General features: G+C 40.7%; 1 protein-coding gene across 1 annotated transcript in view; it reads right to left on the bottom strand.

Annotated features, from left to right (window-relative positions):
• Positions 1-27,035, bottom strand: part of LOC117336142 (N-acetylated-alpha-linked acidic dipeptidase 2-like) — a 41,061-nt gene extending 14,026 nt beyond the window's left edge. Inside the window, exons 1-13 of the mRNA XM_033896525.1 lie at positions 26,466-27,035; positions 20,728-20,881; positions 20,002-20,133; positions 17,903-18,025; positions 17,486-17,690; positions 16,510-16,606; positions 16,019-16,105; positions 15,238-15,323; positions 12,470-12,589; positions 8,452-8,534; positions 7,646-7,709; positions 5,791-5,858; positions 3,953-4,020 (exon numbers count right to left, since the gene is read on the bottom strand). Of these exons, the coding sequence (XP_033752416.1) occupies positions 3,953-4,020; positions 5,791-5,858; positions 7,646-7,709; positions 8,452-8,534; positions 12,470-12,589; positions 15,238-15,323; positions 16,019-16,105; positions 16,510-16,606; positions 17,486-17,690; positions 17,903-18,025; positions 20,002-20,133; positions 20,728-20,881; positions 26,466-26,689 (1,511 nt within the window). The 5' untranslated portion in view covers positions 26,690-27,035. The remainder of the gene's footprint in view (positions 1-3,952; positions 4,021-5,790; positions 5,859-7,645; positions 7,710-8,451; positions 8,535-12,469; positions 12,590-15,237; positions 15,324-16,018; positions 16,106-16,509; positions 16,607-17,485; positions 17,691-17,902; positions 18,026-20,001; positions 20,134-20,727; positions 20,882-26,465) is intronic.
• Positions 27,036-27,547: the final 512 nt, after the last annotated feature.

Below are 27,547 nucleotides of genomic sequence, written 5' to 3'. Positions count from 1 at the left end.
ACACGTGGCCTAGGACTGGTTTCTACGGGATGCTAGGGTTGTACAATAGACACGTGGCCGAGGGCTGGTTTCTACGGGACGGTAGACTTGTACAATAGACACGTGGCCTAGGACTGGTATCTACGGGATGGCAGAGTTGTACAATAGACACGTGGCCTAGGACTGGTTTCTACGGGATGGTAGGATTGTAGAAAAGACACGTGGTAGAGGGATGGTTTCTACGGGATGGTAGGATTGTACAAAAGACACGTGACCTAGGATTGGTTTCCATGAGATGGTAGGATTGTAGAAAAGTCACGTGACCTAGGATTGGTTTCCATGGGATGGTAGGATTGTAGAAAAGACACGTGGCCTAGGACTGGTATCTACGAGATGGTAGGATTGTAGAAAAGACACGTGGCCGAGGGCTGGTTTCTACGGGATGGTAGACTTGTACATAGACACGTGGCCTAGGACTGGTATCTACGGGATGGTAGAGTTGAACAATAGACACGTGGCCTAGGACTGGTTTCTACGGGATGCTAGGGTTGTACAATAGACACGTGGCCGAGGGCTGGTTTCTACGGGACGGTAGACTTGTACAATAGACACGTGGCCTAGGACTGGTATCTACGGGATGGCAGAGTTGTACAATAGACACGTGGCCGAGGGCTGGTTTCTACGGGATGGTAGGGTTGTACAAAAGACACGTGGCCTAGGATTGGTTTCTACGGGATGGTAGGATTGCACAAAAGACACGTGGCCTAGGACTGGTATCTACGGGATGGTAGGATTGTAGAAAAGACACGTGGTAGAGGGATGTTTTCTACGGGATGGTAGGATTGTACAAAAGACACGTGACCTAGGATTGGTATCTACGAGATGGTAGGATTGTAGAAAAGTCACGTGGCCTAGGACTGGTATCTACGAGATGGTAGGATTGTAGAAAAGACACGTGACCGAGGGCTGGTTTCTACGGGATGGTAGACTTGTACAATAGACACGTGGCCTAGGACTGGTATCTACGGGATGGTAGAGTTGAACAATAGACACGTGGCCTAGGACTGGTTTCTACGGGATGGTAGGGTTGTACAATAGACACGTGGCCGAGGGCTGGTTTCTACGGGATGGTAGGATTGTACAATAGACACGTGGCCTAGGATTGGTTTCCACGGGATTGTAGGATTGCACAAACGACACGTGGCCTAGGACTGGTATCTACGAGATGGTAGGATTGTAGAAAAGACACGTGGCCTAGGACTGGTTTCCACGAGATGGTAGGATTGTAGAAAAGACACGTGGCCGAGGGCTGGTATCTACGGGATGGTAGGATTGAACAATAGACACGTGGCCTAGGACTGGTATCTACGGGATGGTAGACTTGTACAATAGACACGTGGCCTAGGACTGGTATCTACGGGATGGTAGGATTGTAGAAAAGACACGTGGCCTAGGACTGGTATCTACGAGATGGTAGACTTGTACATAGACACGTGGCCTAGGACTGGTTTCTACGGGATGGTAGAATTGTACAATAGACACGTGGCCGAGGGCTGGTATCTACGAGATGGTAGAATTGTACAATAGACACGTGGCCTAGGATTGGTATCTACGAGATGGTAGATTGTACAATAGACACGTGGCCTAGGACTGGTATCTACGAGATGGTAGAATTGTACAATAGACACGTGGCCTAGGACTGGTTTCTACGGGATGGTAGGATTGTACAAAAGACACGTGACCTAGGATTGGTTTCCACGAGATGGTAGGATTGTAGAAAAGACACGTGGCCGAGGGCTGGTTTCTACGAGATGGTAGGATTGTAGAAAAGACACGTGGCCTAGGACTGGTATCTACGGGATGGTAGGATTGTAGAAAAGACACGTGGCCTAGGACTGGTATCTACGAGATGGTAGAGTTGAAGAATAGACACGTGGCCGAGGGCTGGTATCTACGGGATGGTAGAGTTGAAGAATATAGACACGTGGCCGAGGGCTGGTTTCTACGGGATGGTAGACTTGTACAATAGACACGTGGCTTAGCTATGACTGGTTTCTATGGGATGGTAGGGTTGTACAATAGACACGTGACCTAGGACTGGTGTCTACGGGACGGTAGAATTGTACAATAGACACGTGGCCGAGGGCTGGTTTCTACGGGATGGTAGACTTGTACAATAGACACGTGGCCGAGGGCTGGTTTCCACGGGATGGTAGGATTTACAAAAGACATTGGCCTTGGGCTTGTACATTGGTTCAAAATATCTGTTCAATATTGCTTTTCTGACGGACATCGTTGATATGGAAAAACATCAACGAAACACACATAGGATACAAGTTCCATGAGAGTAAGCGTCTTTTGTATAATCGACGACGACGCCATAGAAAACGAGATGAACTGTCACACAAACCTGGCGACAGCGACTGCGGTAGTCTAAATGTATGCTGAATGAAACATACCTATGTGTACAGAAATCTATTTTACAATCACCTGGCTACTGCGACCGGTCAAAACTTCGATCCTGAAAACATGGTCCGCTTTAGTAATACGGCCCTGGCCTCAAACAACAGTTCGCAGAAAACCTGATATCACCATCTCTACATGGTAGCATCGTATTCCTTCTACTAAATAGCAAAACCATCACTGTAACATTCCATTTTTGAAGATATCTCCTATAACTGTTTTTGAGATTTGTGTCGTATGTATGTTTCGTTGATATTTTGCCGTGTCAGTTAGTAGTCCGTGTCAGTTAGTAGTCCGTGTCATTTTGTAGTCCGTGTCAGTTAGTAGTCCGTGTCAGTTAGTAATCCGTGTCAGTTAGTAGTCCGTGTCAGTTAGTAGTCCGTGTCATTTTGTAGTCCGTGTCAGTTAGTGGTCCGTGTCATGATCAGTTAGTAGTCCGTGGCAGTTAGTAGTCCGTGTCAGCTAGTAGTCCGTGTCAGTTAGTAGTCCGTGTCATTTAGTAGTCCGTGTCATTTAGTAGTCCGTGTCAGTTAGTAGTCCGTGTCAGCTAGTAGTCCGTGTCAGTTAGTGGTCCGTGTCATGATCAGTTAGTAGTCCGTGTCAGTTAGTAGTCCGTGTCATGATCAGTTAGTAGTCCGTGTCAGTTAGTGGTCCGTGTCAGTTAGTGGTCCGTGTCATGATCAGTTAGTAGTCCGTGTCAGTTAGTAGTCCGTGTCAGTTAGTAGTCCGTGTCATTTTGTAGTCCGTGTCATTTTGTAGTCCGTGTCAGTTAGTAGTCCGTGTCAGTTAGTAGTCCGTGTCAGTTAGTGGTCCGTGTCAGTTAGTCAGTTAGTGGTCCGTGTCATGATCAGTTAGTAGTCCGTGTCAGTTAGTAGTCCGTGTCATTTTGTAGTCCGTGTCATTTTGTAGTCCGTGTCAGTTAGTAGTCCGTGTCAGTTAGTAGTCCGTGTCAGTTAGTGGTCCGTGTCATGATCAGTTAGTAGTCCGTGTCAGTTAGTGGTCCGTGTCAGTTAGTGGTCCGTGTCAGTTAGTGCTCCGTGTCAGTTAGTGGTCCGTGTCATGATCAGTTAGTAGTCCGTGTCAGTTAGTGGTCCGTGTCAGTTAGTGGTCCGTGTCAGTTAGTGGTCCGTGTCATGATCAGTTAGTAGTCCGTGTCAGTTAGTAGTCCGTGTCATTTTGTAGTCCGTGTCATTTTGTAGTCCGTGTCAGTTAGTAGTCCGTGTCAGTTAGTAGTCCTGGACCACCTGGTGATTGGATACTCAAAACAGCAGTGGTATTCAACCTGTGGTTCAGTTACGAGTCGATTGGACAATTTTGTCTTAATGCGTGTTTTTCTTTTTTACTATTTATTTCTGTCGAAACACTTATCTTCAAAGCCTGGATAACAACTCGTATTTGGTATATAGATTACCCCAATATATAATTATTTCTGAAGAAACACTTATCCTCCAAACCTGAATGATAACCGTATATATAATATATCTATATAAATTAACCAAAATATAATTACGATGGTGTCTGTTTCTCTCCTCTCCAAACATCAAAGGCAGATTGACCGGTCACGTGAGGGTCAGGTACCTAAAGCAGTTAGAATATAGAATTGATGTAAGCCTATATGTTCAAAATGATAAGGCTGATGTGCCAAGGTTACCTGAGTGTGTCCGATGTCACTCGAGTGATACTTATCTCCAATAAGGTATTATAATTAGTTCATCTCTTCTCGGGAAAATAAAAGCAACCCATTTAAAGTTTGGTATCTGTATCTTTCTGTGTTATCCCTCTCACACCACACACACACCCTCACCCTCACACACCCTCATTCTCACACCACACACATACACATCCTCACCTCTCACACCCTCTCTCTCACACCACACGCATCCTCACCCTCACACACACCTCCCTCTCACACCACACACATATACATTCTCACCCTCTCACACCACACACATACACATCCTCACCCTCTCACACTACACACATATACATCCTCACCCTCTCACACTACACACATATACATTCTCACCCTCTCACACCCTCTCTCTCACACCACACACATCCTCACCCTCACACACACCTCCCTCTCACACCACAAACATACACATCCTCACCCTCTCACACCACACACATACACATCCTCACCCTCTCAAACTACACACATATACATCCTCACCCTCTCACAGACACACATCACTCCTCCCCTCTCACACCCTCTCGAGCACACCACACACAGACACAGCCGCACCCGCCACACACCGCCGCGCACACCACAAACAGAGACAGCCGCAGGCGCGCACCACCCGCGCGCGCACACCACACACAGCCGCACCCGCCACCACCCGCCCGCGCACACCAAACACAGAGACAGGCGCACCGCGCACACCCACACAACACAGCCGCACCGCACACCACCGCCCGCGCACACACACACAGAGACAAGCCGCACCCGCACACACACCGCGCACACGACACACAGAGACACCGCACGGCACACCCACCGCGCAACCCGCCCGCACACGACAACAAGAACAGCGCAGCCGCACACCCGCGCGCGCACACACACACAGAGACACACCCGCACGCGCACACACCCGCACCCGCGCACACCCGCCCGGCCACAGACACACACAGACACAGCCGCACCCGACACACCCGCCCGCCACACCACACAAGAGACAGCCGCACCGCGCACACCCGCGCGGCACACCACACACATACACACCGCACCGCAACACCCCACCCGCCACACCCCCCCCACACACACACAGACACCTCACCCGCACACCCTCTCTCTCACACCACACACAGTAACCACCCGCCCTCCCACCCCCACCCCACACCCCCACACGCACACAACACACCGCCCACGCACACCACACACAAACATCGCATCTCTCACACCCGCTCCGTCACACCAACACACCTCACCTCACACACACCTCCCTCTCACACCACACACATATACACCTCACTGCACCCCCTCACACACACACATATCACACCTACACACGCACCCACACCAACACACCAACACACCTCACACACACCTCCCTATCACACTACACACATACACACCCTCACCTTCACACACACCCTCCCTATCACACTACACACATACACATCCCCTCACCCTCACACACACCTCCCTCTCACACTACACACAAACATTCACACCCTCACCTTCACACACACCTCCCTATCACACTACACACAAACATACACACACCCTCATCCCCCTCTCTTACCACACACACACATATATATAACGTACCATGGAAATATGTTGTAGGAGTACGCCCGGAAGAAAAGTTAAGAGTAACAGGTGTGATAGAATGACTTAATATTTACCTGTTTGGCAGCATCGAAGAAAACTTGCCGTAACAATGGAACTGTCCTTAGTATCAGAGTCTTGTTACCTGTGGAACAATTTGGTTTGGTTTGGTTTATTCTGCTTAACTTCCTATCAACAGCTAAGGTCATTTAAGGACGGCCTCCCGTGCGTGCGACATGCATGCGTGTGGAGAGTGCGTATTTGTGTTTTGGGAGGCTCCGGTATGTTCGTGTTAAGTCTCCTTGTGATAGGCCGGAACTTTTGCCGATTATAGCGCTACCTCACAGAAGCATACTGCCGAAGACACCCAGCAGCACACCCCATCCGGTCACATTATACTGACAACGGGCGAACCAGTCGTCCCACTCCAAATATGCTGAGCGATAAGCAGGAGTAGCAACTACCATTTTTAAAGACTCTGGTATGTCTCGGCTAGGGGACAGAACCCAAAGCCTTCCTCACAGCGGCGAACGCTCAACTAAAGGCCAAAAGTGAGGCATTGTCAAGGGAGACATTAGGAAGAAGAAAGTTGTTAAGAAAGAAGAGAAAAGATAAGATCCCAAATTTAGTCGCCTCTTACGATCATGCAATGGGTGCAGCAGGTACAATTCTTACGCCCTACCTGTAAGGCTGCTCTGGAACAAGGTTTCTATGATCAGATCAATGTCGACATATATCACCAGTGTCCAAATAATGAGACACATTTATATTACAAATTCAACGGAATCTCACCATGTGTTTTAAAATCTTTAAATGTATCTGAACATGATTAAGTATATCATTATCATAAAGGGCCTTAACATTTCAGTCGGTATGGCGCAAGTCTCAGAAATCTGAGATCCCAGACTATCCAGTGCCGTCATAACTGTGTTTGGCTAAATACACTTAACTACTCACCAACGAACTCACAAAAATATCTCAATATCGCCGATCTCTGTTATAATGAACTCACGATAAAATATCTCAATATCACCGATCTCTGTTATAGTGAACTCACGATAAAATATCTCAATATCACCGATCTCTGTTATAGTGAACTCACAATAAAATATCTCAATAACACCGATCTCTGTTATAGTGAACTCACGATAAAATATCTCAATATCACCGATCTCTGTTTTAATGAACTCACGATAAAATATCTCAATATCACCGATCTCTGCTATAGTGAACTCACGATAAAATATCTCAATATCACTGATCTCTGTTATAGTGAACTCACGATAAAATATCTCAATATCACCGATCTCTGTTATAATGAACTCACAATAAAATATCTCAATATCACCGATCTCTGTTTTAATGAACTCACGATAAAATATCTCAATATCACTGATCTCTGTTATAGTGAACTCACGATAAAATATCTCAATATCACCGATCTCTGTTATAATGAACTCACAATAAAATATCTCAATATCACTGATCTCTGTTATAGTGAACTCACGATAAAATATCTCAATATCACCGATCTCTGTTTTAATGAACACACGATAAAATATCTCAATATCACTGATCTCTGTTATAATGAACTCACAATAAAATATCTCAATATCACCGATCTCTGTTATAGTGAACTCACAATAAAATATCTCAATATCACCGATCTCTGTTTTAATGAACACACGATAAAATATCTCAATATCACTGATCTCTGTTATAGTGAACTCACGATAAAATATCTCAATATCACCGATCTCTGTTATAATGAACTCACGATAAAATATCCCAATATCACCGATCTCTGTTATAATGAACTCACAATAAAATATCTCAATATCACCGATCTCTGTTAAAGTGAACTCACAATAAAATATCTCAATATCACTGACATTTGTTTGAGTGAACTCACAATAAAATATCTTAACTTACCAGACACAGGTGAATCAACATTTAGATAGGCAACAGCATTGGACGTCAGCCATTTTAAATTATCCTGAAGAAAAAAAAATATCATGCTAGGTGGAACGCTGGAGAGTCGTGTGTAAATATACTTGTTCGTATGTCGAAACCAGTTTTGGAATTTATATGTAAAGATTTGGAGTTCCGAAGTGTCGGCTCAGATCAATTAACATTAACACATAGTAAACAATAGAGAGTTCCAAAGTGTCGGCCCAGATCAATTAACAGTAACACACAGTAACACTAGAGAGTTCCGAAGTGTCGGCTCAGATCAATTAACAGTAACACACAGTAACACTAGAGAGTTCCAAAGTTTCGGCCCAGATCAATTAACAGTAACACACAGTAACAATAGAGAGTTCCAAAGTGTCGACTCAGATCAATAAACAGTAACACACAGTAACACATAGTAACACTAGAGAGTTCCAAAGTGTCGGCTTAGATCATTAATACTAACAGCAAACAGCAAACACTAGAAAGTCATAAAGTATCCCGTCTGATCAAGTCATTTCTAAGGGTCAGGATGCACTACAGCTGGTTCATCAAACAGGGGTATCTGGACATTTAACACGGCATACAGACGTAAAAGTTAAAGGTAGAAGTTCCAACTGGTGTTTTATATTAATTTACTGCGGGTGTCCTACGAACAGCGTCCCAAGCTTTCTCACGCGATGACTCACGTCAGATCACGTGTTTCCCGATTTCTTACCTATATCATGTAAATTTTACGATCAAACCAGGAGTATAACTTACGGAAGGTGCTAATGTGGTCTTACCTCAACAAACTCGTAGGAACCTACAAGTCCATATTCCTCCGCATCCCAGCTACAAAACAAAAGAGTTCGTCTCGGACGCCATCCTACAATACAATTGGAAGGTTAAATAAAACTATCAGTTGTAGCGGTTTTATTTGTAGACAAATCATAAAAAAATAAGACATCTAACTGCGATGAAGGAGAAATAAGTTAAAAGCTATTTTCACGGGTGTTTTGTACAACTCTTCCTCATTCTCCTTCCGGAGTAGTCTCCCCTGATATTTCCATGTAAACCAATGACACACGAGGTGTAGGAGAGTGCATATCAACATGAGAGCGTACACAACAAGTCTTTGATGGAAAGTTGTTTTTTTTATCGTTCTCTCGCTCCAAAAGAGCAGTTATATTTCCTAATACTCCTTGCTATGTTCTATTTCCTAATACTCCTTGCTATGTTCTATTTCCTAATACTCCTTGTTATGTTCTATTTCCTAATACTCTTTGTTATGTTCTATTTCATAATATTCCTTGTTATGTTCTATTCCCTAATACTCCTTGCTATGTTATATTCCCTAATACTCCTTGCTATTTTCTATTTCCTAATACTCCTTGCTATGTTCTATTTCCTAATACTCCTTGTTATGTTCTATTTCCTAATACTCCTTGCTATGTTCTATTTCCTAATATTCCTTGCTATGTTATGATTTCCTAATACTCCTTGCTATGTTATGATTTCCTAATACTCCTTGCTATGTTCTATTTCCTAATACTCCTTGTTATGTTCTATTTCCTAATACTCCTTGCTATGTTCTATTTCCTAATACTCCTTGCTATGCTCTATTCCCTAATACTCCTTGTTATGTTCTATTTCCTAATACTCCTTGCTATGTTCTATTTCCTAATACTCCTTGTTATGTTCTATTTCCTAATACTCCTTGCTATGTTCTATTTCCTAATACTCCTTGCTATGTTATATTCCTTAATACTCCTTGCTATGTTCTATTCCCTAATACTCCTTGGTATGTTCTATTCCCTAATACTCCTTGGTATGTTCTATTTCATAATATTCCTTGCTATGTTCATTTTCCTAATACTCCTTGCTATGTTATATTCCCTAATACTCCTTGCTATGTTCTATTTCCTAATACTCCTTGCTATGCTCTATTCCCTAATACGCCTTGCTATGTTCTATTTCCTAATACTCCTTGTTATGTTCTATTTCCTAATACTCCTTGCTATGTTCTATTTCCTAATACTCCTTGCTATGTTATGATTTCCTAATACTCCTTGTTATGTTATATTTCCTAATACTCCTTGCTATCTTCTATTCCCTATTACTCCTTATTATGTTCTATTTCCTAATACTCCATGCTATGTTCTATTCCCTAATACTCCTTGCTATGTTCTATTTCATAATACTCCTTGCTATGTTCTATTTCATAATACTCCTTGCTATGTTCTATTTCCTAATACCCCTTGCTATGTTCTATTTCCTAATACTCCTTGCTATGTTATGATTTCCTAATACTCCTTGCTATGTTATGATTTCCTAATACTCCTTGCTATGTTCTTTTTCCTAATACTCCTTGCTATGTTCTATTTCATAATACTCCTTGCTATTTTCTATTTCCTAATACTCCTTGCTATGTTCTATTTCCTAATACTCCTTGCTATGTTCTATTCCCTAATACTCCTTGCTATGTTATGATTTCCTTATACTCCTTGCTATGTTCTTTTTCCTAATACTCCTTGCTATGTTCTATTTCCTAATACTCCTTGCTATGTTCTATTTCCTAATACTCCTTGCTATGTTTTATTTCCTAATACTCATTGTTATGTTCTGTTTCCTAATACTCCTTGCTATGTTCTTTTTCCAAATAGCCCTTGCTATGTTCTATTCCCTAATACTCTTTGCTATGTTTTATTTCCTAATACTCCTTGCTATGTTCTATTCCCTAATACTCCTTGCTATGTTATTTTTCCTAAAGCTCCTTGCTATGTTCTATTCCCTAATACTCCTTGCTATGTTCTATTTCCTAATACTCCTTGCTATCTTCTATTCCCTAATACTCCTTGCTATGATGTATTTCCTAATACTCCTTGCTATGTTATATTCCTTAATACTCCTTGCTATGTTCTATTTCCTATTACTCCTTGCTATGTTCTGTTTCCTAATACTCCTTGTTATGTTCTGTTTCCTAATACTCCTTGCTATGTTCTTTTTCCAAATAGCCCTTGCTATGTTCTATTCCCTAATACTCCTTGCTATGTTATTTTTCCTAAAGCTCCTTGCTATGTTCTATTCCCTAATACTCCTTGCTATGTTCTATTTCCTAATACTCCTTGCTATCTTCTATTCCCTAATACTCCTTGCTATGATGTATTTCCTAATACTCCTTGCTATGTTATATTCCTTAATACTCCTTGCTATGTTCTGTTTCCTAATACTCCTTGCTATGTTCTATTTCCTAATACTCCTTGCTATGTTCTATTTCCTAATACTCCTTGCTATGTTTTATTTCCTAATACTCCTTGTTATGTTATATTTCCTAATACTCCTTGCTATGTTCTATTTCCTAATACTCCTTGCTATGTTATTTTTCCTAAAGCTCCTTGCTATGTTCTATTTCCTAATTTTCCTTGCTATGTTCTATTTCCTAATACTCCTTGCTATGGTATTTTTCCTAATACTCCTTGCTTTGTTATATTTCCTAATACTCCTTACTATGTTCTATTTCCTAATACTCCTTGCTATGCTATATTCCCTAATACTCCTTGCTATGTTCTATTTCCTAATACTCCTTGCTATGTTCTATTTCCTAATACTCCTTGCTATATTATATTTCCTAATACTCCTTACTATGTTCTATTTCCTAATACTCCTTGCTATGCTATATTTCCTAATACTCCTTGCTATGCTATATTTCCTAATGCTCCTTGTTATGTTCTATTTCCTTATACTCCTTGTTATGCCTATAGTGGTTTCGTTGTCACCCCCCTCGTTCTCATTTTAACAATGTGACTCAACCCGGACTCAACCCAGCTTTTAAGGGCGAGTGTCGTCGATTTGACCTAGATTTGTATGGCGGGTGTCGTCGATATGACCTAGATTTGTATGGCGGGTGTCGTCATGACCTAGACTTATATGGAGGGTGTCGTCGATTTGACCTAGACTTGTATGGCGGTTGTCGTCGTGACCTAGATTTATATGGCGGTTGTCGTCGTGACCTAGATTTGTATGGCGGGTGTCGTCGTGACCTAGATTTGTATGGCGGGTGTCGTCGATTTGACCTAGACTTGTATGGCGGGTGTTGTCATTATGACCTAGATTTGTATGGCGGGTGTCAACGTGACCTAGATTTGTATGGCGGGTGTCGTCGTGACTTAGATTTGTATGGCGGGTGTCGTCGTGACCTAAATTTGTATGGCGGGTGTCGTTGATAAAGTAGAATACGCCCACTCCTCTTACTAGCCTGGTTCTTCCTTTTAATGATCTCCATACAAATCTACAATCTATTCATACTTCGACGTATTTCATCGATTTTGAGTTTGAATTTTGGTTTTGTGTATACGATATTCTTCGTTTTTTTTCTTTTCTTTAAATGGCCATATGTAGACACGAAAAGGTGGCGGAAGCGCCATGCATTTTTTTTTTCTTTGATGCTGCATAAGTGCGTCGTGAATTAAACATGAATGACGTTAAAATAACAAACTCACTGATTTGCCGTCACAAATTGCATTTTTGGTGGCGAGGAAACGAATTTCCGAATATATTTGATGATATGAAATGTAAGCATGAAGGAGGAAAATCAATACCTAAGATAATAAAACACGCATTTTTTCATGGCGAGAAAATAAAAATGTCCTTCAGTAACAACACACTTGAACTTCCCCATATCTACGAATGATATAGCAAGGTTGTGTGATTTGGCTAAGGATGAAAAAGGTATCTTTCAACAACAACGAAATCTATCTAACATCAACTTTGGTCAAACATGACTTTATACGCATCTTCGCCTCGTTAACCAAGGAAACGTACCTGTTTCTAGTAATTTTCCAAATATCCGAGCTAGTTCCATTATAATGATGCCACCGGAAGCTGGATCCGTCCCGCCGTAGACCCAGGCATCTCTATGATTACCAAATATGACGTAGCGGTCTGAAAATTAGCCAAGGCTTTTACTACAGAGTGGACCAAAAAGTCTCCTTCAATCCATAAATATCATATACACTCTGAAGTTACAGGAGACTCGGACTAACTCTTTGATTGACATTTAATTTATTTAAACTGAAAAAGGTATGTTGTCCCACGTGCTTAAAGGTAAAATGTACCTGTGATCTACAGTAGTATTAGTAGGACGAACCTGGCCCAATAGACCTGTGATAAACAGTAGTATTAGTAGGACGTACCCGGCCCAATAGTATGACATACCCGGCCCAATAGACCTGTGATCTACAGTAGTATTAGTAGGACGTACCCGCCCAATAGACATGTGATCTATAGTAGTATTAGTAGGACGTATCCGGCTCAATAGACCTGTGATCTACAGTAGTATTAGTAGGACGTATCCGGCCCAAAAGACCTGTGATCTGTAGTAGTATTAGTAGGACGTACCTGGCTCAATAGACCTGTGATCTACAGTAGTATTAATAGGACGTACCCGGCTCAATAGACCTGTGATCTACAGTAGTATTAGTAGGACGTACCCGGCTCAATAGACCTGTGATCTATAGTAGTATTAGTAGGACGTACCCGGCTCAATAGACCTGTGATCTACAGTAGTATTAGTAGGACGTACCTGGCTCAATAGACCTGTGATCTACAGTAGTATCAGTAGGACGTACCCGGCCCAATAGTAGGACGTACCCGGCCCAATAGACCTGTGATCTACAGTAGTATTAGTAGGACGTACCCGCCCAATAGACATGTGATCTATAGTAGCATTAGTAGGACGTACCCGGCCCAATAGACCTGTGATATATAGTAGTATTAGTAGGACGTACCCGGCTCAATAGACCTGTGATCTATGGTAGAATTAGTAGAACGTATCCGGCTCAGTAGACCTGTGATCTATAGTAGTATTAGTAGGACGTACCCGGCTCAATAGACCTGTGATCTATAGTAGTATTAGTAGGACGTACCCGGCTCAATAGACCTGTGATCTATAGTAGTATTAGTAGGACGTACCCGGCATAATAGACCTGTGATCTATAGCAGTATTAGTCGGACGTACCCGGCTCAATAGACCTGTGATCCATAGTAGTATTAGTAGGACGTACCTGGCTCAATAGACCTGTGATCTACAGTAGTATCAGTAGGACGTATCCGGCCCAAAAGACCTGTGCTCTACAGTGGTATTAGTAGAACGTACCTGGCTCAATAGACCTGTTATCTATAGTAGTATTAATAGGACGTACCCGGCCCAATAGACCTGTGATCTACAGTGGTATTAGTAGGACGTACCTGGCTCAATAGACCTGTTATCTATAGTAGTATTAGTAGGACGTATCCGGCTCAATAGACCTGTGATCTATAGTAGTATTAGTAGGACGTACCCGGCTCAATAGACCTGTGATCTATAGTAGTATTAGTAGGACGTACCCGGCCCAATAGACCTGTGATCTATAGTAGTATTAGTAGGACGTACCCGGCTCAATAGACCTGTGATATACAGTAGTATTAGTAGGACGTTCCCGGCCCAATAGACCTGTGAGCTACACTGGTATTAGTAGGACGTACCAGGCCTAATAGACATGTGAAATACAGTGGTATTAGTAGGACGTACCCGGTCCAATAGACCTGTGATCTACAGTAGTATTAGTAGGACGTACCCGGCTCAATAGACCTGTGATCTACAGTAGTATTAGTAGGACGTACCCGGCTCAATAGACATGTGATATACAGTAGTATTAGTAGGACGTACCCGGCTCAATAGACCTGTGATCTACAGTAGTATTAGTAGGACGTACCCGGCCCAATAGACCTGTGATCTACAGTAGTATTAGTAGGACGTACCCGGCCCAATAGACCTGTGATCTATAGTAGTATAAGTAGGAGGTACCCGGCCCAATAGACCTGTGATATACAGTAATATTAGTAGGACGTACCCGGCTCAATAGACCTGTAATATACAGTAGTATTAGTAGGACGTACCCGGCCCAATAGACCTGCGATCTATAGTAGTATTAGTAGGACGTACCCGGCGCAATATACCTGTGCTATACAATAGTATTAGTAGGACGTATCCGACTCAATAGACCTGTGATATACAGGTGTATTAGTAGGACGTACCCGGCTCAATAGACCTGTGATCTATAGTAGTATTAGTAGGACGTACCCGGCCAAATAGACCTGTGATCTATAGTAGTATTAGTAGGACGTACCCGGCCCAATAGATCTGTGATCTATAGTAGTATTAGTAGGACGTACCCGACTCAATAGACCTGTGATCTATAGTAGTATTAGTAGTACGTACCCGACTCAACAGATATGTGATCTATAGTAGGATTAGTAGTACGTACCCGACTCAATAGACCTGTGATCTATAGTAGTATTAGTAGGATGTACCCGACTCAATGTACCTGTGATCTATAGTAGTATTAGTAGGACGTACCCGACTCAATAGACCTAGTTGTGATCTATAGTAGTTTTAGTAAAACATACCCGGCTCAATAGCACCTGTGATCTATAGTAGTATTAGTAGGACGTACCCGACTCATTAGATCTGTGATCTATAGTAGTATTAGTAGGACGTACCCGATTCAATAGACCTAGCTGTGATCTATAGTAGTTTTAGTAAAACATACCCGGCTCAATAGCACCTGTGATCTGGCCAATCACATTATGTATCGGAACTGTACGATTCTCATTTTTTACTACAAGTCTTATTTTCCTGAAAAAAATGACGAAAAGAACAAATAAGGAGCGAAGACCTAGTGCTAATATCTATGAAACTAAAATGGAATTTCATTGGAATTACGTAATAATCATACCATACACTAGGAAATTCTAGTGGAACACATATTTGTAACGAAAGTCACATAATGTTTGTTTAGAAAAATAAAAAGAACGGGCATCTGTCAATTATATTAGTTCATTATACAGACACCAGTCCATCATACTGACACCGGACGTGGATATGGGTTGGTCTATGGGAGGATAGTGGATGTGGTTATGGGAGGCCCAATGGGAGGCCCAATGGGAGAAGTGTTGCCCAATGGATCCAACGGGAGCGGACGGTTGGTATGGCTGGCCCAATGGGAAGAGAGTGGGAGTGCCTATCATAAGGAATGGGGCAGGAATGAGTGAGATTGTGAGACACGAGATTAGTCGTGCTTGGAGATGGTGAAGGAAAGACATAGAATTCAGTATACTGTTAAACTACTGACATGTTTTAACTGTATTTTAGAAGTTAACATAAAAGACTGGCCCTACATATTGTCATGTTTTAACTGTGTTTTAGAAGTAAATATCCTACATTTTATTATACTGAAGAGTATCAAAATACTGTCATGTTTTAACTGTATTTCAGAAGTAAACATAAAAGACAGGACCTACAATGTATGATATAACGTGTTAAGTACCCACCTGTTATTCCGTAATGTCGGACCGAACCTGTAGGTGAGGTTCAGGTTCCCTCGCCAGAGCGGAAGTACCTCCTCCCCCTCCATCTCCCTGGTGACAAACAAAGTCAATACATCACGGTATGCTTCTCGTACCCCGAGATTTCCTCTATTTAGGTTTACACTCATTTACTCTCCAATAATTTCTCGAGAGCAATAACAAAGATGTTAAGTACAGCCTCAGCCTATCATCTGGTTGGCCAAGGGAGTGTGTGTATACATGTCATTCAATTGTCAAGGTCAAATCGGGGTTAAATCCAATGACGAGAAACATTTACATTTGTCGAAGTGACGGTGTACCAACACTGATATGATGACGTCACTGTTTCCCGGGAAATATTTACACCCTCATCCTCGAAAAGATTTAGATTTAATATAAGTGTATATGGTGAAAACTAATTATGTATGATAGATTAGGCAACTGTTAGTGTAAAATAAGTATCAAAAAGTCGTTACTTCAATATATTGTAGGCATCCCGATAGCCAATAGGATGACACGGTATCTTTGGCAGTTTTTTCTCCAGCTCCTCGTCCGATAACCTTTGGGTGTACCCTACAAAGAGAGATTTAATCGAGAATATAATGGAAACTAAACGCCAACCCTGGACCACAGGGACCGGTAGGAAAAGGTGTTCAATACATATGTATATCAACAGGGACCTGTGGCATGCGGTAATGTCACGCTTGATAACAGTCACAACAACTGGAGATATAAAAGATTGTTAGACAAATTGAGTTTTGGCGATTGCGGCTAATTAGATTAGGGTTAATGAATCCAACATATTAACAACCTTTTAAGGATGTGACGACTGCGTGGGGTGGCCGTCTCACACGGGAGCCGGAGGAACCTACTTATTCATCCCTTCTACCTTGTATAAAGCGAAGTTTATCTTACAGTAGTCCAGTATAGGATAATTTACATACGCGACATATCTTGTAAAAGGTGGGATATATAATTACAGTCTAATTTAGTCAGACATAAAGTGAACTATCCTGCACATAGTGGGATTTATTACATAAAGCAATGTTTATCTTACACCCAGCGGAATACGTTGTGCAAAGTGAGGTATATTTATCTTACATTAAGCGTAATTTGTTATAAAGAAGGTGGGGTATATCCATGTTAAATTAAGCGGAATTTGTTGTAAATAAAAGTGGGATATATTTGTCTGAAATTTAGCGGAATATCTTGTACGTAATTGTTGGGTATGTAAGCGGAATGCGTTGTACATACATAAAGCGAATTTTGTAGGTTTCTTTCTTGCATTAAGCAGAATATGTTCCACAAGGAAGACTATCCTATCCAAAGCGGAAAAACTTGCATAATGGGAATACGTTACGCAGTATAATGTACATGTAGGATATCTTGTATTAAGTGGTATATGTTGGTGAGAAATAACTTACACAGTGCGGGGTATCTTGTATAACTTACACAGTGCGGGATATCCCGGTGTTGCCTGGTCTCCTTTGGTCATTATGATATTGCCCCTCTGCATTCCAGTGTCCGGTAGCCACCACGTGTCGGGGTAGACATCAGCCATTCCGGAGGCCGTGGTGTTAGAGAGAGGGGGACCATAGTCGGCAGGGTCCGAGTACAGTATCACCCCTACAGCGCCAGCTTGATGGGCAAACATAACCTGGACAGGTTAGGGTAAAGGAAGGGGGATCAAGGAAGGGAGGGAAGGAAGGAATGGTGGTAACAAGAAAGAAAAACGAAACAAGAAAGAAACAGCGAAAATATTTACAATATATATATACAAATCAGAGGAGATTACGGATTACGACTAAAGAACGATAACTCTACCATTCAAATTATTGGTACTTTACACAGACATACGTAGATATGTACCTTATTTCCTCGGAAGATTTTCCCGTATCTAGCGATTACTATTTTACCGGAACAATTGATTCCAAGTTCCTGGAGTTTATCAAAATCCTCTGCCCTTCCATAATTAGCATACACCAGCTCGGCCTTAAAAAGATAAAGAAAAATGGAACTCAAATGCAATACATTTTAACAGTGAATAGTTATTATATAAAGTAAACATCCCATATAGCTACACTACGTCTGAATGTAGCCAATCACAGCTGATTTGATTGATTGATTGATGGGGCTTAACGTCCTTGTTCCGGTTACAACCGAGCCTAGGACACTAAGGGGGGATGGGGTGGGTCGGGGCACTACTGGGGAGCAATTCCGCATTTCGTCATCGCCAAATGATCTAATATGGGAGGGACAGACGATTATCTCTATGTCTAAAAAAATGAATTAGGACTGTCACTGAATTGCCTTAATACCTACATTATCCTAATCTAGAACCTATACTCTGGGGCGGCTACTCTTGTTCGAATATCAGCAGAGGATCTTTAACGTGCACGGCGTGACTCACCGTACACCGGACCCCCGGATTAACACCAATCACAGCTGATTGATTGATTGATGGGGCTTAACGTCCTTGTTCCGGTTATAACCGAGCCTAGGACACTAAGGGGAAAGGGGTGGGTCGGGGCACTAATAGGGAGCAATTTCGCATTTCGTCATCACCAAATGATCTAATATGAGAGGGACAGACGATTATCTCTATGTCTAAAAAAAAAAAAAAAAAAAACTAATCTAGACCTATATGAACCTATACTCTGTGGCGGCTAGCAATTAGCCTACTCTTGTTCGAATACCAGCAGAGGATCTTTAACGTGCACGGCGTGACTCACCGTACACCGGACCCCGGATTAACGTCCCTTCCGAAGGACAATAAGTGTAGAAGATAGCGTGAGATAGAGTATAGATTGGTTTGAAAAATTTGGTGTAGTTTGTTAGTGGGATCTAGTTTTGTTATTGATAGTAGGAATTCTAGACACCATTTTGTATTGCTAAACATGGTGTTTTCGAATGGGTAAGGGGTAGGGTATAGATCAGACTAGTTTGTTATGTACCAATCACAGCTGACGGTGACGACCCCTTATATAGCCAATCACAGCTGACGGTGACCACTCCTTATATAGCCAATCACAGCTCACGGTGACCACTCCTTATATAGCCAATCACAGCTGACGGTGACCACCCCTTTTATAGCCAATCACAGCTCACGGTGATCACCCCTTATATAGCCAATCACAGCTCACGGTGATCACCCCTTTTATAGCCAATCACAGCTCACGGTGACCACCCCTTATATAGCCAATCACAGCTCACGGTGACCACAACTTATATAGCCAATCACAGCTCACGGTGACCACCCCTTATATAGCCAATCACAGCTCACGGTGACCACCCCTTATATAGCCAATCACAGCTCACGGTGATCACCCCTTATATAGCCAATCACAGCTCACGGTGACCATCCCTTATATAGCCAATCACAGCTCACGGTGATCACCCCTTATATAGCCAATCAAGCCGATTGATTGATGATTGATGGGGCTTAACGTCCTTGTTCCGGTTATAGCCGAGTCTAGGACACTTTCCCCCCAATCAATCTCACGGTGTACACCCCTTATATAGCCAATGACAGCTCAAGGGGACAACTCTTTATATTGCCAAGCGTAGCCCTAGATGGCGACTCCTTATATGGCCAATCACAGCTTTCGATGGCAACCCTTTATATAGCCAATCACAGCTCACAATGACAATATAGCCAATCACGGCTCATGATGACCATCCCTTATATAGCCTTAGGAGTTGCAACCTTTGTATGTCCAGACTTAAATACACTTGACACAAATTTCCATATATGGACCGTGGGCTGAGGAATTAAGTCCCTGGTTGTCACCTGACAATAGGTTTCAATACCTAATTATTCATTATCCAAAAACTATCCTTTTTACAAGTTTAATTCCCTCCTCCTAAGTTTTCCTAATTTTCTTCCAATGGAGTCCGGACGAACGAGGTTTCTTATCAGCGTTAAATAAAATAGGAATAATAAAACAAACACTAAATGGAATACATACTGTGACGTCCCCGCTTGGAGAAAAGGCATTAAAGGCCTGTATTTCGTCCGGATGTCTGGTATCCTCTCGTGTCAGTTCCTCCAGAGATACTGTCCGGTATTCCACTTCGCCATTTTCGTTCACTACCGAAGCCTGGTGTAACGACAGAACGCCCGATTAGTAAATAATAAACAGACAATTAGATACATGTATATGAATATTGGTATGCAATGCCCATAGCCTTGTACTCGATACATTTTATAAACACATAATGTATATGGATATTGCTACTCAATCCCCATAGCCTTGAACTCGATACATTTTATAAATACATAATGTATATGGATATTGCTACTCAACTCCCCATAGTCTTGAACTCGATACATTTTATAAATACATAATGTATATGGATATTGCTACTCAACTCCCATAGCCTTGAACTCGATACATTTTATAAATACATAATGTATATGGATATAATACTCAACTCCCATAGCCTTGAACTCGATGATTTTATAAACACATAATATATATGGATATTTGAACGGATAAGACACCAAAATAATTGGAAATGGTGGAAACGTTTCAAAACCATTTTTACAAAAATGATTATATGATTACCTTTTTTACAAAATACACCAACAATAGAATCTGTTCAATATTGGGTAGCGTCAAGTTAGCAAACCAGCAGACATGTCCATACATACATAGAGAGGACGGTTGGTATTTGTTTGTAATAATACTCACGGAGTTGTCATGTCCTTCAGCTGGGTAAGATAAAAATACGTCATACGTGTCGATCTGTGACGTCAGACCATACTCCTGAAACAGATTGTGTACGTAGTCTGCACTTTCCTTCTGACTCTCAGTTCCGGCGAGCCTCGGTTTGGATGTCAGCTCTCTGGTTTAGAAAAACCGTCATTTAATTATACATATGGTTACCATAGAGACGTTCACATTGTCAATAAATTAAAACATGTTGACGTAATATCCAGTCAAAAAAGACACTAAATCAAAACCTGTTCAGATTACACAACAAAATAATATACTCAGATTACACAACAAAATAATATACTCATATTACAAAACAAAATAATATACTCACATTACATATCATTACAGTAATACTTGTGTACCTGATATGGTAAAGTGACTAGAGCTGAATGATGAGAAACACGTGGATCTGCTACTATAATCTAGAGTTATCTACATTTTAATGAAGCAGACAAGAAATAAAGTTTAGTAGAGAGACCAAGATTGGGAAGTCTGTAGATGTATCTCAGTGTATATCGGTTATAGTATATTGTACAGTGTATGTCGGTTATGTTATATTGTACAGTGTATGTCGGTTATCTTATATTGTACAGTGAATGTCGGTTATATTATATTGTACAGTGTATGTCGGTTATATTATATTGTATAGTGTATGTCGGTTATATTATATTGTACAGTGTATGTCGGTTATATTATATTGTACAGTGTATGTCGGTTATATTATATTGTATAGTGTATGTCGGTTATATTATATTGTATAGTGTATGTCGGTTATACTATATTGTACAGTGTATGTCGGTTATCTTATATTGTACAGTGTATGTCGGTTATATTATATCGACAGTGTATGTAGGTTATATTATATTGTACAGTGTATGTCGGTTATATTATATTGTACAGTGTATGTCGGTTATATTATATTGTACAGTGTATGTCGGTTATATTATATTGTACAGTGTATGTCGGTTATATTATATTGTACAGTGTATGTCGGTTATATTATATTGTACAGTGTATGTCGGTTATCTTATATTGTACAGTGTATGTCGGTTATATTATATTGTACAGTGTATGTCGGTTATATTATATTGTACAGTATATGTCGGTTATATTATATTGTACAGTGTATGTCGGTGATATCATATTGTACAGTATATGTCGGTTATCTTATATTGTACAGTGTATGTCGGTTATATTATATTGTACAGTGTATATCGGTTATATTATATTGTACAGTGTATGTCGGTTATATTATATTGTACAGTGTATGTCGGTTATATTATATTGTACAGTGTTTGTCGGTTATATTATATTTTACAGTGTATGTCGGTTATATTATATTGTACAGTATATGTCGGTTATCTTATATTGTACAGTGTATGTCGGTTATATTATATTGTACAGTGTATGTCGGTTGTATTATATTGTACAGTGTTTGTCGGTTGTATCATATTGTACAGTATATGTCGGTTATATTATATTGTACAGTGTATGTCGGTTATATTATATTGTACAGTGTATGTCGGTTATATTATATTGTACAGTGTATGTCGGTTATATTATATTGTACAGTGTATGTCGGTTATATTATATTGTACATTGTATGTCGGTTATATTATATTGTACAGTGTATGTCGGTTATATTATATTGTACAGTGTATGTCGGTTATCTTATATTGTATAGTGTATGTCGGTTATATTATATTGTACAGTGTATGTCGGTTATATTATATTGTACAGTGTATGTCGGTTATATTATATTGTACAGTGTATGTCGGTTATATTATATTGTATAGTGTATGTCGGTTGTATTATATTGTACAGTGTATGTCGGTTATATTATATTGTACAGTGTATGTCGGTTATATTATATTGTACAGTGTATGTCGGTTATATTATATTGTACAGTGTATGTCGGTTATCTTATATTGTACAGTGTATGTCGGTTATATTATATTGTACAGTGTATGTCGGTTATATTATATTGTACAGTGTATGTCGGTTATATTATATTGTACAGTGTATGTCGGTTATCTTATATTGTACAGTGTATGTCGGTTATATTATATTTTACAGTGTATGTCGGTGATATTATATTGTACAGTGTATGTCGGTTATATTATATTGTACAGTGTATGTCGGTTATCTTATATTGTACAGTGTATGTCGGTTATATTATATTTTACAGTGTATGTCGGTTATATTATATTGTACAGTGTATGTCGGTTATCTTATATTGTACAGTATATGTCGGTTATATTATATTGTACAGTGTATGTCGGTTATATTATATTGTACAGTGTATGTCGGTTATATTATATCGTACAGTGTATGTCGGTTATATTATATTGTACAGTGTATGTCGGTTATATTATATTGTACAGTGTATGTCGGTTATATTATATTGTACAGTGTATGTCGGTTATATTATATTGTACAGTGTATGTCGGTTATATTATATTGTACAGTGTATGTCGGTTATATTATATTGTACAGTGTATGTCAGTTATCTTATAGTGTACAGTATATGTCGGTTATATTATGTTGTAGTAGGAAGTACAGGATTAAGATGTTTTATAGTTTTTGTCCAGTTTTTGTCCAGTTTTTGTATATTCATTTCTAGCAGATGACAGTAAGACAGTTGTTACGTTGAGCCCTCTCTAACTTGTCAGAGTCGACCATGATACATCCATCTCAAACCCCACAACTAAAGCAAGGAGACAAACACGAATTTCCACAGACTTCCAAAACACATAGACTTCCAAAACACACAGACTTCCAAATCACACACATATATTAAACTTCATGCGTGCATCACGTACATCGGGAAATCCATGGAAGTTGATAGGACTCTAAACAATACAAACCAAATCCGCTATACACATATTTTAGTATACTAATATTTTTCTCTTATTTATAGATTTCATTAACGTGGTCTGACCATCTTTCACATGTAATAAATGCATGGCATCTATGCATATTGCTAAACTTCAGTTCAAGATCTTAATCTATATAATTTGAATTTGATGTGGAAATGACTTCAGTCTTATTTAGATTGAGAGTAACCAGCCAAGCGTAACCCACCTATTCAAAACTATGTGTATGTCTAGACAAGAAGATATTTATTCAAGACGTATATACATTCTAGCACTTCGGCGATATCCTAATATAAATTAGGAAAAGAGAGAACAAGAATTGAACGTCGCATCTATCAAAATAAACACTCCTTGTTGTTTCTTCAGTACACACATGTAGTTTTTATCCAAGATTTGGTATGTTTTTGTTTAATGTCCTATCAACAGTCACTAGGGGCCGCGGTGGCCGAGTGGTTAAGGTGTACCGACACTTTATCACTAGCCCTCCACCACTGGGTTGCGAGTTCGAAACCTACGTGGGGCAGTTGCCAGGTACTGACCGTAGGCCGGTGGTTTTTCTCCGGGTACTCCGGCTTTCCTCCACCTCCAAAACCTGGCACGTCCTTAAATGACCCTGGCTGTTAATAGGACGTTAAACAAAAACACCCCAAACAAACCAAAATCAACAGTCACTAAAGAACGGCCTCCCCTGTGGTATGTTCGTGTTTGTCTCTTTGTGATAGTGCTATCCCACTGAACCATACAATCGAAAACATCCAACAGGACACCCCATCCAACAGGACACCCCATCCAACAGGACACCCCGACCGGTCATCTTATACTGCCGAAGACATCTAACAGGACACACCACCCAGTCACCTTGTACTGCCGAAGGCATCATACAGGACACACCACCCAGTCACCTTATACTGCCGAACACATCCAACAGGACACCCCGACCGGTCACCTTATACTGCCGAAGACATCTATCAGGACACACCACCCAGTCACCTTATAGTGCCGAAGACATCTAACAGGACACACCACCCAGTCACCTTATACTGCCGAAGACATCTAACAGGACACACCACCCAGTCACCTTATACTGCGGAAGGCATCCTACAGGACACCTCGCCCAGTCACCTTATACTGCCGAACACATCCAACAGGACACCCTAACTGGTCACCTTATACTGCCGAAGACATCCAATAGGACACACCACCCGGTTATCTTATACTGCCGAACACATCCTACAGGATTACCCACCCGGTCACCTTATACTGCCAAACACATCCAACAGGACACCCCACCCGGTCACCTTATACTGCCAAACACAACCAACAGGACACTCCACCTACATGTGATAATGTGCCCTGTGATAATGTGCCCTGTGATCTGTGATAATGTGTCATGTGATAATGTGTCATGTGATAATGTGTCATGTGATAATGTGCCCTGTGATAATGTGTCATGTGATAATGTGCCCTGTGATCTGTGATAATGTGCCCTGTGATAATGTGTTATGTGATAATGTGCCCTGTGATCTGTGATAATGTGCCCTGTGATAATGTGTCATGTGATAATGTGCCCTGTGATCTGTGATAATGTGTCATGTGATAATGTGCCCTGTGATAATGTGTTATGTGATCATGTGCCCTGTGATCTGTGATAATGTGTCATGTGATAATGTGCCCTCTGATCTGTGATAATGTGTCATGTGATAATGTGCCCTGTGATCTGTGATAATGTGTCATGTGATAATGTGCCCTGTGATCTGTGATAATGTGTCATGTGATAATGTTCCCTGTGATCTGTGATAATGTGTCATGTGATAATGTGCCCTGTGATCTGTGATAATGTGTCATGTGATAATGTGCCCTCTGATCTGTGATAATGTGTCATGTGATAATGTGCCCTGTGATCTGTGATAATGTGTCATGTGATAATGTGTCATGTGATAATGTGTCATGTGATAATGTGTCATGTGATAATGTGCCCTGTGATAATGTGCCCTGTGATAATGTGTTATGTGATTATGTGCCCTGTGATCTGTGATAATGTGTCATGTGATAATGTGCCCTGTGATCTGTGATAACGTGTCATGTGATAATGTGCCCTGTGATCTGTGATAATATGTCATGTGATAATGTGCCCTCTGATCTGTGATAATGTGTCATGTGATAATGTGCCCTGTGATCTGTGATAATGTGTCATGTGATAATGTGCCCTCTGATCTGTGATAATGTGTCATGTGATAATGTGCCCTGTGATCTGTGATAATGTGTCATGTGATAATGTGCCCTCTGATCTGTGATAATGTGTCATGTGATAATGTGCCCTCTGATCTGTGATAATGTGTCATGTGATAATGTGTCATGTGATAATGTGTCATGTGATAATGTGTCATGTGATAATGTGCCCGGTGCTTGGGAGGGGATTCATTTTAGCTCTTAGGTTGTCTTCCCCATGGAAACGTTTGTAGTTGTAAACATTGTGACACTATTGAATGGAACACTATTCTTACCCATTAAAAAAGCACGTGTTCATAAAAGTAACATACAAATAGCACGTGTTCATAATAATAACATTTAAATAACACGTGTTCATGGCAACAACAACATCAAAATAGCACGTGTTCATCACAACAACAACATCAAAATAGCACGTGTTCATAACAACAACATCAAAATATCACGTGTTCCTAGCAACAACAAAATAACACGTGTTCCTAGCAACAACAAAATAACACGTGTTCATAGCAACAACAACATGAAAATAGCACGTGTTCATAACAACAACATCAGAATACCACGTGTTCCTAGCAACAACAAAATAACACATGTTTATAACAGTACCTGTATACGCTGTCCAGGTGTTGTACATCGATATAACTCAGAAGAGACTCCGTGACGCCATGGTCCGCATCCTCCGTCAGTTTCTGCAGCCCAGCACCCGGGCATGTTCCCAAGTCAGGTCCGTAAAACGACTTTGAGAAGAAACCAATCAGGATTCCAAGGACAAAAACAAGCACAGCCACCAAGGCTGCCACGCCCATCCCTTTATGGTTATGAAAGGACATTTCGGAAGGCTGCGAGTTTAGATTATTGATGTAAAGATGTGATCAAATTAGTCTAACAACTATGTAGTCTTTGTTTACTGTCCGACTGTAGAACTTGTTCTGATACACGTGTACGGGACTAACACACGCGCGTTAAACTTGTTGGCGTTTGTTTGTGGTACTGTTGTACGTGCTGGGTTTCACGTGTAATATATGTTAACAATGCTATGTTCCCTGGAACAGCTCGTGGAGGTGCATTCCACCCTAGTAACTCCTATGTAATTTGTTGTTGATAAATTAGTAATGAGAGTGATATATTCCTGGTAGACTAACGTACTGTATACAGACAGGAATACCTCCGCCCGAGTAACACCGTTTTATGTGTCCTCTATCATTGGAATGGTAATGATTATGTTATATATGTGTGTATCATCACGGCTGGTGTGTATGTGGTACATAGACAATATGACTATACATATGTTGTTAATTGTAACCCATAATTACCGTATCTGATATACAGCTATATATCTACAATATTAAACAAGAGCTGTTGGAGAACAGCATAGCTCGTCTCGCAAATGTTTGTCAATAAATAATCAAAATACATTAATTGGAATGGTTTCGCAAATTGCATTAATAATATTTATATTGTTTACTTGATCAGATTATGTTTTGTGAATTCATGCAATTTTCAAAACCATTCCAATTTATATTTATATACAAGTAAATTATTTATTGACAAACATTCGGGAGACAAGCTGTGCTGTTGTAGATTAAATGAATATATTAAATACAAATGTAATTGTTTTTGGACATATTTCTTCAATTTTTTGACAAAATATTATCCTTATGAGAGTTGTCTCCCTTGAAAAATGTTGA

The sequence above is a fragment of the Pecten maximus genome, chromosome 10 (genome assembly GCF_902652985.1).
Source record: "Pecten maximus chromosome 10, xPecMax1.1, whole genome shotgun sequence".
Classification (NCBI taxonomy): Eukaryota; Metazoa; Mollusca; class Bivalvia; order Pectinida; family Pectinidae; genus Pecten; species Pecten maximus.
This window is presented reverse-complemented; position numbering and strand designations above follow the sequence as displayed.